This window comes from Marmota flaviventris, chromosome 6 (genome assembly GCF_047511675.1).
Source record: "Marmota flaviventris isolate mMarFla1 chromosome 6, mMarFla1.hap1, whole genome shotgun sequence".
Taxonomy (NCBI): Eukaryota; Metazoa; Chordata; class Mammalia; order Rodentia; family Sciuridae; genus Marmota; species Marmota flaviventris.
This window is the reverse complement of record NC_092503.1, coordinates 55,586,589-55,606,635: the sequence shown is the minus strand read 5'-3', so window position 1 is coordinate 55,606,635 and position 20,047 is coordinate 55,586,589. Positions and strand designations below refer to the sequence as shown.

Genomic DNA, 20,047 nt, shown 5'->3' with positions numbered 1-20,047 from the left:
TTGATCAGGGGTTCCCAGCCCTGCTTGTACATTACAATCACCTGGAAAAAAAAAATCACCCATGTTAGAGCCTCACCCTTGACCAATTTAAACCAGAATCTTGAAATGGGGGTGGGGGACAGCCAACAATATGTTAAAACAACAGCAACAACAGCAAAACCCCAAGACTATTCCAATACGCAGTTAGGGTAGAGAATTACTACCTTGGATGAATTCACTCATTCCACTTAGTCCTATAGTGAAGATTTAAAATTTCACATTACAAAACTTCAGAATGCAAATGAGATCACCTCGGTGAGAGGCAAGTGTTAGTGCTTACTGAGTATTTCACGTGCCTTCCATTTCTGTGCTGTATGCCAGAGACACAGAAGATGGCTGGAGAATAGAATTTCTTGGGCTCTGGAGTCAGCCTGAGTGTCAGAGGGCCCAGGGCCATGGGGATTTGTGCAGACGCAAACATAAAGGCTCAATAAAGAAGCAGGTCTCTGTCTTTCTTTCCCACTTTCACATCTCTCTAACCCCCCCTCTCCTTTTACTTCCATTGCTGTTAAATTTAACCTCATAAATGGTGAGACCTTATATGAAATCTGTAGTTCTTTTGAAGAATCACATTCAAATCTTAGATAATGGGTTTTTTTTTGCCTGTTAAACACAAAGTATTGTGAGCACCTTACATGTAAGTGGAATGAATGTATTTTTGCAACTAATGTTGAAAATATCCCTAGGCATCTGGTGTGTATGAATGTGTATACATAGTACATGCATAATAAACATATTCCACCTTATGAATATTTATACACAAGATACATATATATTGAATATAGACATACATATGTAAATAGTACCCCTTGTAAACTATATGCAAATTGTGTTTCCAAGCATATGTATCATAGTGCATCAGGAATATAATAAACCTACCACCAAGTTTAGCATATTTTTAGGTGGCGTTTCTATAGAGTTGTTTATGGTAGGGTCTAGTTACTATCTATCTATCTATCTATCTATCTATCTATCTATCTATCTATATTTTTTTCCCCAATCATGTCAATGTTTGTCAAATATGAACTAAAAGTAAGTCACTGGATATGGCAGAGTTAGATGAAATAGATGTGGTCCTTTCCTTTAAAGGACCCACACCTACACCTCACACAGAGGCTTTAAATTTTGTCATGAAGAATCTAATATTGCTGCTACCCATTGGCATCTTATGGCTTTCCTGCAACTGCCTTTTGTTATGTACTCCACTGCTACCTCGACCAGTTGGGGTTTAAAGTGGTTCTCCTTAGAGCTATAATAACTGACACCCCGATGTAGCCGCAGAGTGGTACCAGTGTGCTGAGAAGGAACATCATTGGTTTCAGTTGCCTTGACAACCACTGGACACAATAACACCTATTTTTTTTCTCTGTCACAGATAGTTAATCCTAAAACTACATTTTTTTAAAAAATATTTATTTATTTATTTATTTTAGTTGTAGTTGGACACAATACCTTCATTTTATTTATTTTTTTATGTGGTGCTGAAGATCAAACCCAGGGCCTCACACGTGCTAGGCGAATGCTCTACCGCTGAGCCCCAGCCCCAGCCCCTGTAACTACATTTTTATTGTACTCTGATTTGGTGGTGGTGGTGGGGTGGAAAGGTACAATAAAAAGACATCAAGTACTAGAGATGTTAATAAATCTCAGCAATGAAACCAAAACAACTTCCCTGCAAACTTCTTACTGACCATGATGAGATTTTACTTCCAAAATCCATCCAGTTCCCTTTTGCAATAAGTAGTAGAAACCTTTAATAAAAAAAAACAAGCATTACATTCTCAAATGTACAATATATGGATCCCTTTCTAAAATAACAATTCCTCAGAATAGCTGGAGAGCTCTTGGTGACACACTCAGGGCAGGTTTCATTCCATTAAAGGAAACAGTACATAAGCATTGTCCTCACTCAGCCACTGATGTGTGCTCATTGTTTTCTCCCCCGCAATCCATACATCACAACAGGTAGTTCTCAGCTGTTCCTCTGGTGCCAGACATACATTTTATCTAAAGAGACAGCAGACAGAACTACCTGCTGCTTCCTGTGCGGCTCTCCCTGTGTTTCTCTCCTTTTTCCTACTTCACTGGGGCTTTTAAAAATCAGCTGGCAGGGAGCCAGGAGCTCATCATTTTAATGCAGTGCAAAATGGAATATGCATAATTATATGCAAGCCATATGTGAGGGAGACAGCTCAGCTGTGAATTTCAGGAGGCCAGGAAAGAGAGAGCAGTTAGGGCTAAGATGAGATGAGAGCAGAGCAGAGAGCAAGTGTCACCCAAATGAATGGTTTAATGAGTGTGCTGCAGGCACGCCCCTTTCACCTACCTCTCCCTTCTCGCCAACTCCAAACCAGAAACCGATGGAGATTAGAAAGAGACGACTGTATGCAAGTGGTATTGCTAATGGGTTTGGTTAATGTCTCCATTTAAACTTCAGCTTTCTTAATTAACAGTGTAGATCAAAATAACCAGTAACTTATAATGCAGCTTCTTAATTAAATCTTTTCTTTCCTTTTCTTTCTTTTTTTTTTTTTACTGCATTTGATTGAAGAATCATTGTTCTTACTAGATCATTGCTCCATTCAGATTTTTAATTTAAGAATTGAGGGGAATCAGTTTATCTCTTAATAGTATTACAATGCAAAATATAACTATGCAAATTGCTTTTCTTATGGCCTTGCTATTAGAATTTTTTTAAAGTGCATTATCTAGAGATTGCTTAAGCATGCCAAAAAGTTTAAACACGTACGTATGTCATGTAATCCTAAATGTGCCATGAACAGTGCACAATGGAAGACTAAAGTGGTGGTGATTTCAAAAAAGTTACTTGATTTGGGTTTTGCTTCACGTTGTTTTTAACTATCACACCACAATGAATTTGAATGTTCGAACTAAACAGCGTAAAGAAAAATGAATCCCAAATTTTGATACCTAAAAGGCATACTGCGTATTTAAACAAACTTCTTAATAATGTTGTTATTTTTGGATTCCCGTTTGTTTAATGATCTGAGCTGTTATGCTTTTAGCTTTTTTTCTTCCATTATTTGTAAGTCCCTAAATAGGCCATTATATTTCCCTTCAGGCTAGAGATGAAGATGGACATGCTGAAAATTTTCCCCAGCAGCACTATGCTAAGGAAACTCCAAGGCTTGCCTTCAAGAATAACTGCGAACTACTTGTAAGAATAACATACTTACGACAAGTCTAGAATGTTACTTTAGCACAGTGAAAACAGTTTTTGAAAGGGTTTGTTCATTATTACATAATTTATGAAATATTATAGTTTTTTCTGTATAGAGTTCTAAATGCTAATTCTGATATCACTGAATATTAATTATAAGATCTCAAGTTGTTTGCACATCTTTTATAACTGATTATAGAGCTTGAATGGCCCTGTCTTTATGAGCTTGTTTTGTATAGTAGTTTATAAGCAGCCACTTGGAGAATGGCTAGTAAAGTTAAAAATATGAAGACAGTTGATATATGGAGCTTGGAAAAAAACCAACCCCACCCCACCCCTCCTCCTACACTAATTGCACACTATTGTAGGGGACAACCATTGTACTATTTCGTTCTGCTACGAAAGATAGCAAAGTTGACGCGCAGTACTCCCTTTAGAATTCAAGAATTCCTCCATTCTCTTGCCAAACTCAATCGTCTCTCCTCTGCAGAAGGAGTCAAAGCAGTGACAGCAAGGGGGGGTGTTTACAAGTCGTGAGCGGGAGGACATCAGCTGTGACAGAAACTGGGTTCCAACGCAGGGTTAATTTGCTGTTCATTTTAGCATTTACAGTGAGACAAGATGAAAAGCAAGCAGGAATGCCTATTATATTTCTATTAAATGAATCTGTTGGGACCTAATGTTCTTGATTAGCTTTTGAAAATGAGTGCTCTGCAATGCATTTTCTGTTTACCTAAAGTAAACAGAGAATGAATTGTCATTTATTTAGAGATTCAAACACTGCTTTTGAAAATGAAGCTTTATGAAGGATCTAGCTATGCTATCCCAAAACGTTCTTTTCTTTTCAATTGCATTAAAGCAAAACATTTGCTCCAACTAAATGAAAAAGGGAAGAGAATGAGGATGCTCAGTTGTTACAGTTTGAGGTAGTTTAATTTCTGTTTAGTTTTTCGGCCAAATATAGTACAGCTCTGCCAGGTCTCTGCATTAGGAAATCCCACATGTAACAGTCTTTGGATTTAGCTCTGATACCAACTGTTCATTAAAAACAAAGTGTCCAAAGAACAGGAGAAGAGAGAAAAATACCGGTCTTACCATTCTAGCCGCAGGAGCTAGATGTTGACAGAACCACCTCTTCCCGGGCCACAGTCTGCAGGGTTACAATAGCTCCACTCATTCTGTGTGCCATCCTTTGACCAACCAATCCACAAGGAGAGGTACAGCTTTTACATGAAAATCACCTGACATTTTATTTGAAGGTTCTTAAACTTCCAGACCTGGAGCATTACCTGTTCTGGGGAAAGGCTTTCCACTTCAATCTGAATGTTTCTCTCCATAACGATGGTTAGACCAGAGGGGCCATTTATGCTGTGTTTTGGTATCGGGATGCTTTGGGGGCAGTAGCTTACTTCTTTTTAGAGAAATTGTTAAAAGTAATGTGCCGTATTTAATTTTTTTTTTCTATTTACTGGAAACTGAATGTGTTGAGTCCTGGTTGCGGTCAATTTATACAGGAGGAAGTAAGAAGTAACTGTGAACATCTTTTCCAGTTGTCTTTAGAGAACATGGGTGTCTTATCATTGTGGTGCTTACGTACCATATCGTGTTGGCAGTAGTTTTGAGAAATTGGTAGGATCTTCATCCTTCTAGCCACTGTTAGAAATGCTTTATTTTGTTCAGTATACTTTCCTGTGAAAAAAAGAAAAAGAAGAAAAAAGAGAAAGCACAAGTAAGCTTATTTCTCCAAGGAGAAATTTCATTTTTTTTTTCAGCTGCAAGAAAAGTGATGGTCCTTGGCTGTTATGAAGTCCTGAGAAGTTATGCTTCTATATGAAAAAGACTTGTTCATTCTTGAGAGAGAAATAGGAAGTCCTTGGAGTTTTCTTAGTGCAGCATAGAGCAGATTTTTAAAGAATATGTCAGAGAAGACAGCAAGCTCTACTCCAAAGTGCTTTTTTAGCTTAAGGGTTTTGCCTGCTTCTTGCATGGTTCACTGAAGCCAGAGCAGCAGCCAGTTAGCAAAGTGTGGGAGAAAGCATTGAGGGCACAGGTTTTTGCTAGGCTCCCAGAGGATCAGGAGCACATGGCTGGCAGGCTAGTCCTCTGGGCCATGGGCACTGATAGACAGCACCCTGGACAGGTAGACGGGACAGTACCTGGACTTTATTATTGACTGTTCAATGTCTCTGCCCTTCCCCTCCAGCCTCTGCTTCTTGGAAGAGGGAGAAATATTAAGTCTAAACAAAAGCAAAGTAAAAATCGATGCCTGGAATATACAACTCTGTATCATTAGAAGGTACTGACAAAGAAAGCACTGGCTGATAAGAAAATCTGCTGTGCAACTGTAGATTTCCTGTAGGGCATTGATTTTTCCATTTAAAACCCAAACTGTGATATGTGCCTTCACACTTAATGTACAACACAGATGATTAGATATTTAGCTTGATGGCTAAGATTCTTTAGTTGGTGATTATACAGTCGTTTCCTTATGCTTTTTATTAATCATGGAAGTTCAAGGCTATCGAGATGAGTGATATTGGATAAAATAATTGCTATGAGATGTACCACATTTTGGTGTGACCACCTACCTCTTCATAGATAGGTGTGGGTATTCTGCTGGCATTTCCAAATTTATGATCAAAGAAGATAACTTTCAGTAGAAGAACATGTAGGAAATTTGCATCGTGTTAACACTATAGCAACATGGCTTACAAGGTCACAGAAGAGGGAACATTTGGGACCAGCCATGGGTGGCTAGCCCTTACCTCTAATTCCAACTCCATTGTCGGGGGTCACTTTTATTATTTTTGCTTCATTATTTTGGGACTGGAAAGCTTCTCCTTTCCCCTAATAAATCGCTCATGTCACTGGTGGGCTTGGGTTACCAGCCAGAGCAGGAGGAGTTCCTGAAGCGTATGGTGAGTTCACACCTTCTCATCAGCCAGTTCTTTCTCGGTTCTTGAAAACTGGCTGGGAGTAACACCTAGCAGAAACAGGGCATATGCCTGGTCCTTGGGGGAGAAAAACTTAGATCTAGAAGAAAAGGGATGCTGAAAGGTTTTGAAGAGGGAAATAAAGACAACAGGGACTATTCCCAAATTTTCTTATGACTAGGCCTCAGAGAACATCATTGTATTCGGGACGGGGGACAAAAATATAACCACAGAATAGCAGCAACTGAAGTAATATTATTTAGTTGGAAAGAACCCAGGTTTAGAAAGTCCTGAAAGGGGGAATCAGAGAAAGGAAACTCAGGGGTAAAAATTAGCTTGTCTTCCTCAGTTTTAGATTCCTGAGTCATCGCCTAGACAAAGTCTGAATCCCTATGGCTTTTCCTCAGGCTGTTAGGGATGAGGGTTTTGCTGAGGGAGGGGGAGGGAGCCCACAGCTGGCAGGCTAAACAAAAATAGAACGGGAAAGAATTCTTTCTGGTCACTTACAATGCCAGTGGAGGGAGAAGATGAAAACTATTTTAGTTTTGTGGCCTTGTGAACAGAGATGATGGGAAGGAGAGAGCTTAGGTTGTTCTTCTGGGACTGATTTTCCTATTTCATTTCCCTGTGCAGGCAGGCAGGCAGGTGATTTTAAGAGTTTCCTGTAGTCCTTTTGCAGTAGAAAAACATAGTGTTCAGTTAACAGGGCTTTCCTGAGCATCTTCTATGCACAAGACATTGGATAGGCCAAATAGAAAAAGACAGTCCCTTCCCAGAAGGTGCTTAGGAAGAATAATGCATATATAGAATTATAGGTATCAAACATATGGGCTCTCAAGTCAAAAAGTTAAAAGTTTACCCTAATTAGACTCTGTAGCTAAGGGTCATAGGCACAAAGGCTTAAAATTGACCATGATATTTCTGACATTGTATTGGATACCTGTTTTACCTCTTAGTCCTCTCTGAGCTTCAGATTTTCATCCGTAAAATGTAATCATAAAAGGCAATAAATTTAGAGGCTATTGTAAAGATTGAAAGCGATGGCATGTTTAAAGTGCCTGGTGTATAGTAAGAACTCACGACATCATAGCTGCTATTAATGATTCTTTTTATAGTCATGATTGTCATCATCACATAGTGAGCTGTGACCCAAAAGAGTCCTAGCAAAGTTCTGGAGTACAAAGGAGGATGAGAGTATTTCCTGGTGCAATCATGGAAGACTGAAGGAAAGATACCCTTGAGCTAGGCCTTATAGGGGTCAGGCTTTGAAAGGTGGAATGGACTGTCAGAGGAGTGTTCCAAGCAGAGGTACGTAGCAAAGGTGAAGGCAGGGAGATGAGCAGTGCAGGCCGGGGACCCAGCACCCTGCTTAGAATCTCAGTTGGCTGGGTGTAGAGTTCCTGAAGGCAAAAAGGGTGGGCAGGCAGGCAGGGCCCTATGCAGGGGTCTCAATAAGCAACACGATCATATCGGGTCTGGATTTTAGCCATTCTGTTTCATGGAAATGACTTCTGTGGATTATTATGGGAGCAGCTTGGGAGGCTGAGGTAGGAGGATTGTGAGTTCAAAGCCAGCCTTAGCAACTTATCGAGGCGCTAAACAACTCAGTGAGACCCTATCTCTAAAAAAAATACAAAATAGGGTTGGGGATGTGACTCAGTGGTTGAGTTCCCCTGAGTTCAATCACTGGTACCCCCCCAAAAAATTATTATGGGAAGTTTCTAATGTATATAAAATTAGAGTAGTGAGAGTCATATAATGTACCCTCATGTTCCTTTCATTTAGCTTTAACAATGATCAATTCAAGACTAATCTTGTCCTATCTATCCACCCCCCCTTTTTTTTTTTGCAGAACTATTATGAAGCATATATGCTTCTTTTTTGGTGTTTTGTCTTTTTTTTTTTGGTAAAGACTTTAGCACCCGTCTTCCTTGGCTACAAGACTCCATTAATACTGATTGAATTGAGAATTGGAGCTTTGGAATTATGCACACATAAAACAAATGACTCCCTGCTCAGCACAACTTTGTAAGGCTTGGGCAATCAGACCAAGTTTAAAAACTCCTAGAGGTGAAAGATACACGACAGTGCCAGTTGTCACTTGAATATTATTTGCTTTCAGGCCTCTGATTCTAAATGTATTTATTTAAAAATAAGATTATGTCTCTGCAGCCCAACCCAGCCTTTCAGTACATGTAAGCCTTATCACAGCAATGAGGGAAATTCTGGATTTCTGTCATAGACTAGCCATTGCTACCACTTTCCTGCTAGATCATAGAAATACAATAAGAGCCATCAAAAGGTAATAGAATCTGCCATATTTCATTTGAATCTTAGTAGGCTTTTCAAAATAGGTGCAATTGACCAAAGACCCTCTCCTTAATACTATTGTTCTAACCAAAGCCAGATTTCTGCCCTAGCTCAACTACCGTTTACAGACTGTTTCTCTGATGTTATAACCAAGCAGCAGGGACACTGAAAGTTAAAATTCGTGGCAACACACTGGAACTCACATCACATCAAATAAAACATCACATGATGTATGCATGAGTAGTGTACTGTGTACCAGTTTCCTGAAACAGTAATTGTAACAACCCCAAAGGTGGAGAATGACCCAGAAAACCCAGGGACTGGTTGCTGTCTAGAGAGAGTTGACCTATCTCACCTCCCCCGAACCCAACATCCTGGTTTCTTTAGTCTGGGGCTATTCCTAGGTTCCCATTTCTTTCTGAACTATTTTTTAGAAAAATAAAACTTTCTGGAAATTAAAGAAGCAATGTTGAACGAAGCAAAGGGCAGCTCCATTGGGTGTGGTACAGTTGTGCTCTCTAGCAAGACCTTCTAGAAGTCTCAACAAGTGGAGGGGGTGGATGGCCCTCACTGCCTCTGCTGCCACCTGTGCTGTTGCTTCACCTTGTTTTCCAGCTGTGTCTGCTGCTTCTCTCTCTCTCTCTCTCTCTCTCTCTCTCTCTCCAACCTCTTGGCTCCCATTTCTGCCATATCTTGTGGCGAGGTTCTTTCTCTTTTCCTGTACAATGAGCCTCTGGGCCATAGAGGACCATCTCCTTTCTCCTGCCACCTATGTGAATTGTATTTTAACTCTCAGCTGGGGGAGGAGCCAGCTGGGCTAGCAGTTTCTGCTTTGATATAGGGGCTGTTTAGAGGGGAGGAACCTTCTGTTTCCCAGTAGGTTCCCTTTGCCAGGGCATGGGGGAATTTTTCAATTATCCAAAAAAGGTCCAAGGCATAATGGTTTGTTTTTCATTCTGGCTTCTCACACAGTATGTCACAGTAGTTCTCAGAAGTGTGGGAAACACTGGGGCTAATGAATAAGAGCAGGAGTCTTAATCCCTGTTTTTCAGATACACCAGCTGTGCAATCCAGGCTGGTTTCTAACCTTCCCCGAGCCTCCATGTCTTCATTAATCAATAAGCATGAATACAGAACCTACCCACCTCGAAGGGTTGTTTTGAGGAGTAATCCAGATCACAGATGTAAAGCACTAAGCATTCCTGGAACATGTAAAAGCTCCATAAACAGTAGTCTTATTACTATTAAAACAGAGTGAGAAGGATGCATTAAAGAAAACAAGACCTTGAGGCAAATGCTGGCAACACCTGTCTTTATTCTCTAACTCAAGTCTTTTCCCAATTGGTTTAGATGTAATCTTTCCAAAGTCCAAGTGCAGTATTTTAATTTAGGTAAAAGAACTTCAGAGAGCCCTTGACAATTTATCTACTTGCCTGTTGTGTCCAAGGAACTAAAGATTCCTGTTGGCTGCATAGAAAATGTTAACTGGTTTGTGAAATATTGCAAAGTCTGAATATATTTGGAAGAAGAATCTAAAAAAAAAAAAAAATGGTATGGTGTTGTGGTGAAGAATTTGGATTGTTGTGCCAGACAGTTTTGTTCAGATTTAGGAATCTCTACGGCTTACCTACTGGCTTTGGCCTTGAGCAAGTTACTAAATCTCTGTCGGTGTCCGCAGCTATAAAATGAAGACAACAGTACCAATCTGCTAAGGTTGGTGTGAGAACTAAATGAATGAATTCCCACAAGGTGCTTGGAAAAGTATTTGGCAAACAATTGGCAATTAATAAATAAGTGTTGCTATGATTTCGATTCTTCCAAGATTGCTTGCTTTCAAACACTTCATAGGCTACCAATTGGTCAAATTTCCTAGATTGTCTGAAAGTTTTTTTTGTTTTGTTTTATTAATTTTTTTCTTTGTAGTTGTAGATGGACAGAATGCCTTTATTGTATTTATTTTTATGTGGTGCTGAGGATCAAACATAGTGCCTCACACCTGCGAGGCAAGAGCTCTGCCACTGAGCTCCAGCCCCAGCCCTGTCTGAGAGTTTTACGTATGCACGTGCTTGCAAAAGCCACAAAATTTTCATGTGGATAATGAGGGGGACAAAAGTGCATTATGCAAGTAATTTACATATATACATATACGTGTATGTATATGTATATATAAAACTAAATCTATGTGTAGCTAAATTTTTTATATATATAAAAACTCTCAAGGAGTGTGCATTACATGATCCAAGACCTTTTCATCCTGCCCAATCATTTTAATAGTAAAATTGTTAATTTCATAAATATTTAACTAAGAAAGTAAATGCGAAGCAAAGAAAAAGTATAATTTATACAGGGAAATATCTGCAGTAGTAAATGAAGGTGCCTCTGATAGCATGTTGGGAAGGAGGCAAGGAACTGCCCTTGGTGGTTTACCTAACAATGTTATTTATTTATTTATTTACAATAGTGGAGATTGTACCCAGGGTTGCTTTACCACTGAGCTACATCCCATCTTTTTTTTTTCTATGACTATATAATATTTTTTATTTGACATTTTTAATATATTTTTAAATATGTACATAAAATTTCAACCAAGCCTGAGCTACATCCCATCTTTTTATTTTTTATTTTGAAACAGGATTTTGCTAAATTCCTAAGAGAGTCTCAATAAGTTGGTGAGGCTGGCCTTGAACTTTTGATCATCCTTCCTCAGCCTCCTGAGTTGCTGGAATTATAGGTGTGCCCCACTATGCTGGACTATGCTTGGTTTTTATAGAGCCCGCCTTTTAGACCCTTGCTCTCTCTCCATATCTTTGCTAAGTAGATATTGTTGTTTTCACTTTATAGATGGGAAAAATAAAATGCCCAGACATTCCTTGCCCTGGGCGGTGGGGAGGGGTTCATTGAATAGGTTCAGAGCTGAGGTTTGACCCACATCTCTATGACCACATAACCAGTTCTATGCTCAGGCCAGTCCATACTGCTGCCTTCTCAGGATAGGGACCAGGTCTTATAAATTTTTCCATTCTAGGGCCAGAGAGGCTGTGAGATGAAGGAATTAAGAAGTCAATTCAGTGTAACAATTCTTTGGTAGTCTTCTGAGGCCAGGAAGAACATCTCTGGGGAATGTTAGGAAGGGCAAGTTTATTCAAAAAGTCATGTCAGTGTTTGGGAATTCTCAATGCATAATGAATTGTCGGGAACAGAATGGAAGTACATATATTTTTTAATTATGTAGACTCCTGTCATTAACAGAACAACTGTGGACTTTAGAAAAAATATTTTAATGTGATATAAGCATTTGAGTGCATTTTAAAATTCAGATGGCCATAGATAGGTACTAAGTTTCTTTTTGAAGATTTTGATACTTTTTTTTCATGGTAAGGTCAGTTTTACACGTCTTGAACTATGTTGAGTTGGTAGGTTATATTCCTCATGGTCAGTGGATCTATTTCCTTGGAGACTTCTGGCCATAAAGTAGCATATGGGAATCAGGTGTCAGTCACACTCTCCCTCATCATTTTAATAGCTAGAACTAAATAATTATCTAAAATACCAAAGAGAATTCACTTCTGATGGTTTTCAGGAGAAACTATAGGTCATATATCTAACAAAACCAGGAAATTAGATAGGATATCAATTATCAATAAAACAACCAGCAAAAATTAATCATATTCAGTTGTGTGTTTGGTTTATGGTTAGAAGAACAACCTAATGAAATTCTCTCGGTGGAAAAAGTAAAAAAAATCTTTGGAGTTTACAAGAATGTCTTGAGGTAGTGAGGGAGGCAGGAAATGGGAGATGGTGATGTGGGGGTGATGGAGGGGACTCGTTAGGGAGAGTTTGAAGATAGAAGCCCATGATTAAGCTGCAAATGAGCAGGTCCAGGAAAACAGAATCTTTAAAATAATGCTTTTTTCTCATTGCACTTTGGGTTCAAATGCCTTTCCCATTTATATTTCTTGTGCACTTCATTCTCTTTTGGTCCAAAGCATCAGGTTTTCCTGAGCCTCTTCCCTCCACCTCCAATTCCCTATTACATATGACCAGAAACTGAGACCTCTTTCCAGAGGACTCCGCCCATTCTCCTTTATTCCAGACAGCCCCTTGACTGAGAGCTCAGGGAGGCAGAGGCTTTGTCCATCTTGTTCACTATAGGACCCCTGAGAACTGTGCTTGGCTAACACCATTTTTCATGGATTCTAGGATATGCCTCTGCCCCTAACATCTTAACAGCTCAGAAATGGGAGTCACATATTATAATTGATGACCTGTCTTTGGTTAGTTGTCAGTGCTTTCTCCCTAGTGGTATTAAAATAATGGCATCTTTGCAATCAGTGGTGATGTAGATTCAGTGAACTATGGAGATAGATACTCAATAATTATTTGTCCAATGAGTCCATGCAATAACCTGTCTCCTTGGTTCTTGTCCAGGTATAAACTGGTTCTGGATTTTAAAATTTGGTTCTGTATTGTGTCTGCCACTGATAAGGTGGAGTTGGTGGGGGTTGGCCTCTGATTATCCTGGCTGAGCATTTTACTGCTGGATGCTTTACCATCAGTGGAACTAATAGGATAGCTTTGTTCATTCTTGCAAGTGAAATGTTGAGCCAGTTAAGGTATATGCCAGCTAAACCAGTTTTAAAATAGTAAACAATATTTTTTGCCTTAATTATGTAGAAAATTACTTAATATTCTTTTGGGGGTTGCATATCATCAGCGTTTCTCTTGAAAATTCATGAAAACACATTGGAAGAGGTGCAATGATCTCTTGTCTGTCTTAATGGAAAAAGCCATAGATAGCATTAGGGTGCCATGCAGTTTTCCCTCATCACTACCACCGCCACCACCACCAGTATACTTTGGACAAGTTCCCAAGACACAGAAGAGACAAAGTATACATGAGTGATTTCCTACATTTCAGAATTTAATAATCTACATTTAGGACGTCAGATTGTAGCATAGGTAAACTTGGACCTCAGATTTCATTGTGTGAAATCCTCTGATATTTTTTGGTGTTCCAATCTGAATAGGGTTTGGTGTCCTTTCAATGGAAAATTCAGTTCTTATTCTGATTCTGACACTGTAGCAGGACATGCTATATTCTTCTCTGTGTGAACAGGGAGAGAAAAAAAAATCACTTAAACTTTTTTAAGTGGCTAAGCCTGAGATAGGAAGGGAGGCAATATTAAATATTGAGCATGTGCTAGGAGGACTTCACATGGAAAGTGTCCAGATTATTAAGATGTATGAAATATTTACTGGCCTCCATCATATGGCCATTTCAATCACTGATGCCTTTGATTTCCAAATTGTGTGATAAATGTGTAAGACATTCCCAGAGAACTGAACACCATTTTTGGCTTAGAGGAATATTTATATATTTACCAGATAGCTTGAATTTTGAAAATGTGCAACATCATTGCGTATATATATGTATACATAGATATGTGTTATATATGTATATGTACATATATACATACACACATATACATACACATACAATATATGAAGGCAAATTTGCATATCCTATGTAGAAACGTGGATATGTATATAAGGGAAAATGAAAATAAACTAAAGTGTAACTAAAGTGTTTATGAGTCTATGGCATTTAACTCATCTCAAACATTTATGGAGTATTTTTTCTATACTAATTTGATGTTTATACATGAATATATAAAAATAAATAACATGGAAAATCAAATTTGTATTTTCATTTTTCCTTAGCCTTCATGCATTTTGATTTTCAAACAGTGTTCTGACTGTCATCAAATCAGCCAAGTTGAAAATTGAGCTGCATCAATGGAGACAGCCGGTCTCCAAAAAAATACCTTCTCGTGGGATATATTCTCCCTGGTTTATTTGTTCTGAGTAGTTTCTTATAGCTCTAATTTATTCTTTTGTATACCCTGCATGGAAATTATGTTCTATAATGTAATGCAATGTCTATAAAGATTTAAACCTTAAAAAAAAAAAGTCTGGGTATTTAGTGTCAAGCACACATCTCAAAAAATAGAATTAACATAAGAGTAGGTGGTGAGAGGGGGTGTGTGTGTGACCTAGATTTTGAAGTCGACATGCATTTGTTGGGTGTCTACTCTCACCCCATGCTGTGCTTGAAATTTCAGTTACAGTGCAAACTAAGTATAAATGTGAATTCTTCTCATAAGGAGTTTACAAACAATTCTACTTATATGAACAATATAGCCCAGTGTATGGTAAAGTGCCAGATAGGACAATTTGGTGATTAGAGAGTAGAAGTACATATTAAAATATGGATGTGCTCCAAGAGTACGGTAAGGGGAGGAAATGATGGGCCAGATTTATCAGGAAGAACTCCTCAGAGGAGATGAAACCTGGACTGGTCCTTGGAGGGTGGGTGGCAAAGTCACCCAAGGGCATTCTAGGGAAATAGAAGATGTGGACTGATGGTGAAAGAGGTGAGCATCATGCACATGGGGGGCCAGGTGGAAAACTGCCTGGGCTGGCATCATTCTGTGAGTGGTAAGAATAGAATTAACTCGGTAGATAGTGTTCAGATGGTTAAAAACTGAGAGCCAAGCAGTTAATTTTACATTTGGTGTTTTAGGCTGGAGGGAATCTGTATTAGGTACCTGAGCCAGGAAGTCCTATTATGCAAGAAACGCTTTCCCAGATTGGAGGAGGGACTGGGGAAACTTCTAGAAGGTGTTTAAAATAGGCACACTGTGATGAGGACAAAGACCTCTTGCAGATGGAAAGGCAAGAAAGAGACTCTGCAAAATGACTGTCCAAAAATATTGGTCATCAAGTTCGTATGACTGTCTTAATATAAATAACCAGCAGAGATTTCATCTCAAGCCAATTTTCTTGTAAATTTAGATTTTGGATAACAGTCTTAATTAAGTCACTAGTTGTGTGCAGTAGGAAAAACAAGATCAAAGTAGAAGCAAAAAAACTGAAGTTTAAAAATATTTGTGATCTAGAATGATTCAGGGATCACTGTGATTTAAACTGTAAACCTACAAATCAGAAAAAGAGGTTCCTAAATTAAACTATTTAAAGAAGAATTGAATCTCTATCAATAGGAAAATTCCACTTTTCTTTTGGAAGTGAACACAAGCACCTACTTTTTTTTGGCCATCTTTGTGTATATGCTGATAAGTTGCAGAATATATTAATTGGGTACCTCATTATTGATCTGATGAGAATCAGTTTTCCTTTGTTCAGTCTGGAATATATTTGGGACTTAGTTATTGTCATAAAAAAAAAAAGAAAGAAACAAAAGTTTGAAATAATGTGAGCAACATGTCATTCGGTTAACTTGTTCAAATGCAAGAGCATTTCCCTTGATTTGGCTCCTCTTTAAAATAGTTGAGCTGCCCAGACACAGGTTATCAAAGTCTCATGTTCAAGATTAAAATGAACTGCAGGGCAATAAGGTACCTTTAATGGCAGGAAAACATGTAAACAGAAAATGAGACCTAATGTCTTTCCTTTGTCCTGGCTTTTTTCTTTGTGAGCCTAATACACCTATTTTGTCTAATTTAGTTTTAGCTTTAGTTATGCTTTCTAAAATTACAGTGTTTGTGAGGATTGGGATTTTTTTTTCCCCAACAGGAATTACAATACATGTAAAATGCCCTTCTTTCCTCCTGTGGGGATTGGTAAGAGTCACATACCTTCCTACTCTTGCAGTCTAGTCAGGGCTGCTGTATAGAAGGCCCCATTGATGTGAATGGCACCTCCAGAACCCAACAGCCTTATAGCCTTGAATCTAGTAGACTGGCTCTCCATCAAAGTGTGAGCCACACAAATGATGAAAATACAGTGACTACCTTTTAGATTGTGAAACTAATCCTACAAAATTATGTTTAGATTTTGAAATACAGATTTTTTTTAAAAAAAAATATATGTGGTTGAATCTACTGTTCAAACAAAAATGACCAAAATTCCTGAGTATGCATTTTTACATTTTCTATTGTAAGAAAGCCTTGTGGGAACGAATCAGGATACTGATGGTCGGAGCTGAAGCCTGAGATCTGCAGTCTCTTCTCCTTCATTCTCAGCTACCATCATCGCCATCCCTTTAGCTTTTCTTGGCCAAGACATTAACATTTTTTTTATTTGTTCTTTTTAGTTATACATGACAGTACAGTCTATTTTGACATATTTATACAAACATGGAGTATATATTATTCTAATTAGGATCCCAGTCTTGTGGATGTACGTGATGGTGAGATTCCCTGTGGTGTATTCAGATATGTACATAGAAAAGTTGTGTCAGATTCATTCTACTTTCCTATTCCTATACCCCTTCCCTTCTCTTTCTTCTCCTTTGTTTAATTCACTGAACGTCTATTCTTCCCCTCCTCCCCTTGTTGTGTGTTAGCATCCACGTATGAGAGAGAACATTCAACCTTTGGTTTTTAGGCTTTGGCTTATTTCACTTAGCATGGTAGTGATCCTTCCATGTACTGGCAAATGTTATAAAGACATTAACATTTCTAATCTTCACGGCTCTCATAAATTAAATAGACTTTATGTAAGTGCCACACATTATTATGTTGTCCTCAGAATTCACATCAGGGAGACCTTCCATCCTTTTTAGTCAGCAAGCTTTTATTGAGAGCCTACTATGCAGGGTGCAAGATATCTTGGATAGGAACAAAATGGACTAAATTTTTATAGGATTCTACCCCTAGTTTTTCCAAGATTATCATATATTTAACTTACATGACTAAATTATATGCATAGTTATGTGATTTAACTATTTTGTATATAAAATCATCTTAATAAGGGCTTTGAAGATGCTCAAGAAATATTTAATGTATCAATTATTCAAGTCATACCGGTGTGCTCCCTGTTGGCAATTCTCCACAGTCTGGTACTCCAAGGTCTCTCCTGTGTGGAGGGAGTTGTCAGGAATGTCTGGAATGTACACCATGGCTGAGTTGTTCCTCTCTGACACATTTCTCAACTAGCCAGGTTCTTGGGCAAAATGAACAGTGCGAGAAGCCACCTATGGGCTTCGGGAACTATCTGTGGTCCCATCCCTAAACTAAGGTACACTTCATCTCTGCACCCACCCTAGTAACCCAGGTTTGTTTCCCTAGTGATAGTAGGACCTGGAAAAAATGTTCTCCAAATTGCATTCAACTCCCTGTATTCATTTTTACCTTGAACGTAGCTATTAGAGAAGGTATCAAATGTAACACTCAAGACATTTGATTTTAAAATAGGTATTTTCCCTAAAATATTTCAGTTAAGGTTTTAAATGAAAAAATGACTTTGGAAGCACCATTACATTCCCAGGTTAAAGTGACAGAGACTTGTTCTGGCTGGTGTAGGATGGCACTAGTGCATCCAAACCCCCTATTCATTCCCCTCTCTCTCTCTCTCCCCCTCCCTCCCTCCCTCCCTCCCTGGTGATTTTCGCATGGAATTACAGTGAGTCCAAGATGTAGGTTTCCTCTGGAATCCTTATTCTACTAAATTGGCCCCATAGAATTATCATTATAGAATTATCATTCTTCTTTTTGAAATGGAACTATGCAAAGTCTTGAATTTTATTACAGAATTTAATACCAGTAATTACTTAAAATTTAATGAATTTCACTACTGACTTAATTGCTTTTGAGTAGTTCCACTTAACTTATTAAAGAGAAGCAAGGACATATTCATTTAATGAGCAGCAAAAGTCTTGCCCTCACATCTGCCTACATTCTCTTTTCAATTAATCAATTATAGTTCGATGGTGTGTAATTACACATTAAGAAAGTTATTGGATAGCACAGCATGCCTGTCCCAGGGGGCTCATGAATACACTAGTATAACACACCTGTAATGACCTGTGCATAGATCTGCAAATTACACTCATTTCTCTCTCTCTCTTTCTCTCTTTGCTAAATTAAGATGAGAGCAATTACCATTAACTTTTTGAGTCACATCTAGTCAATGTGATATGGAGAAAATAAAAAAGAAAGATGGAAAGAAAAGTAAAAATGGAAGAAAAAGCTTTATCTGCAATTATAAGTCATTTGCCTTTTGAAATTAGCTTCCTAAGACTTGGTCCTGATTGGAGAGCTTCTGCAGGGTTTTAGAGCAGGGGTCATCCATCCGAGCTGTGTCTACTGAATCATACCAAATACTTGAGAAAATCAGGCCAGCATTATTGGAACTCAAATAGTGACTTGCCTCTCAGCTTCCTTCAATCTCCTGATGAGAGAAATAGGAAAACCTTTTGAAATCACATTCAGGCAAATTTGCTTGGCTTGTTTCAAATCAAACCAAAGTCTGGAACTGATCCCCATGCAGGAGCACTAAGCCTCTGCATAGCAACTAAGCTGCGTTAAGGAAAAAAAAAAAAAAGAAGAAAGAAAAAGAAAAGGAAAGAAATAAAGAAAAAAAGAATGCACTGAAAACGCAACACACAAAGAAGAAATTTTACAACATTAATGTCCTGAAGGGTTTGGTTATGTGAAGGGGTCTATTGCAGTTATGTCCTCATTTATGCTAAACCAGAAAAACTCAACAAGAACCTCTTAATCCAAATCATATAGTCAGAGACATTCTAAATGCCTAAACCAACCAAGCAATTTTAAGAAAAATGCCCTGTTAAAATAAGCTTTTGATGTCTGCACAGCTCAAACTCAAGAAGCAATCTGTTGACATTTTCGGCAAATGCTATCTTAGTGTGAGACAGAGGCAGCAGCGGCTTCCTGAGTATTCTTCAGTGTAAAGGGAGTCTACTCCCCACCCTCCCTCCTCCCCTGAAAATAAACCTCTCTTCCATTGTCCCCTCAGTGAGGTACTGACAAGGTCAAGTCTACTGTGATTAATGGCTGTCCATCAGAATAGAAAGGAGACATTGATACGTAGCTAGCAGATGCCCATGAACATGCAAATGAATGTGGTGAGCCTTCTTGGTAGGGATGGATTTGCTTTGTTGGTGTTTTAAATTCTACAGTCAATTTGGGGCATTCAGTGTGCAGTTTTCCCTGCCTACAGCCACTGGCCATGTACACCCCATTGTCACTTGGGCAGAGCCTGCCTCCTAGAGCGTCTTCTGGGGATGCCCAAGACCCCACTGGCCCTGAATGGGGGATGTGTGTCAGCATCAGAGACACCCCGTGTACTTTCAGGGTGTGGCTTTTCCTGGCATTCCTGGCCTGTTGGGACAAACGTCTCTGCCCAAGGGGCTGTCTTCCTGTGTGGGCTACATTTGTGGCATCTCATGAGCCTCCATGGGGTTGAATTGTAAATAGTGGCCACCACATAAAACATGCCATCTGTACCCCTGTGGGTAGTAGGATGGAACACAAAAAAGATTTATTCCAGGAATATGAACTGATGTTTACAGACATGCCAGGACTGGCTTTTAAAATACAGTGGAAAACTGTCTCAAAAGCAGCTTAAGTACCATGTAATAGAAACCCGAAAAAGGGGCCGTAGAGGCATAAAGGAAGCCTGTTTGCTCTGAGAGATCAATGACTGGTGTCTCCACACCAGATCTCTTTGTCCAGAGACTTGAGGTACCTTGAGATCGCCTCATGAGTTTCTGGGAAAGCAAGACAGAGACCAAAGGTGCCTGTAGTTCTCCTTCTTTGGG

The 20,047-nt window shown here is 38.9% G+C and overlaps 1 protein-coding gene across 2 annotated transcripts in view; it reads left to right on the top strand.

Moving 5' to 3' along the window:
* Sobp (sine oculis binding protein homolog) overlaps positions 1 to 20,047 on the top strand; it is a 160,639-nt gene that overhangs the window by 88,918 nt on the left and 51,674 nt on the right. For both annotated transcript variants that reach the window (XM_027928386.2, XM_071613896.1), the window contains exon 5: positions 3,122 to 3,217. In XM_027928386.2, coding sequence (XP_027784187.1) covers positions 3,122 to 3,217 — 96 coding nt within the window. The remainder of the gene's footprint in view (positions 1 to 3,121; positions 3,218 to 20,047) is intronic.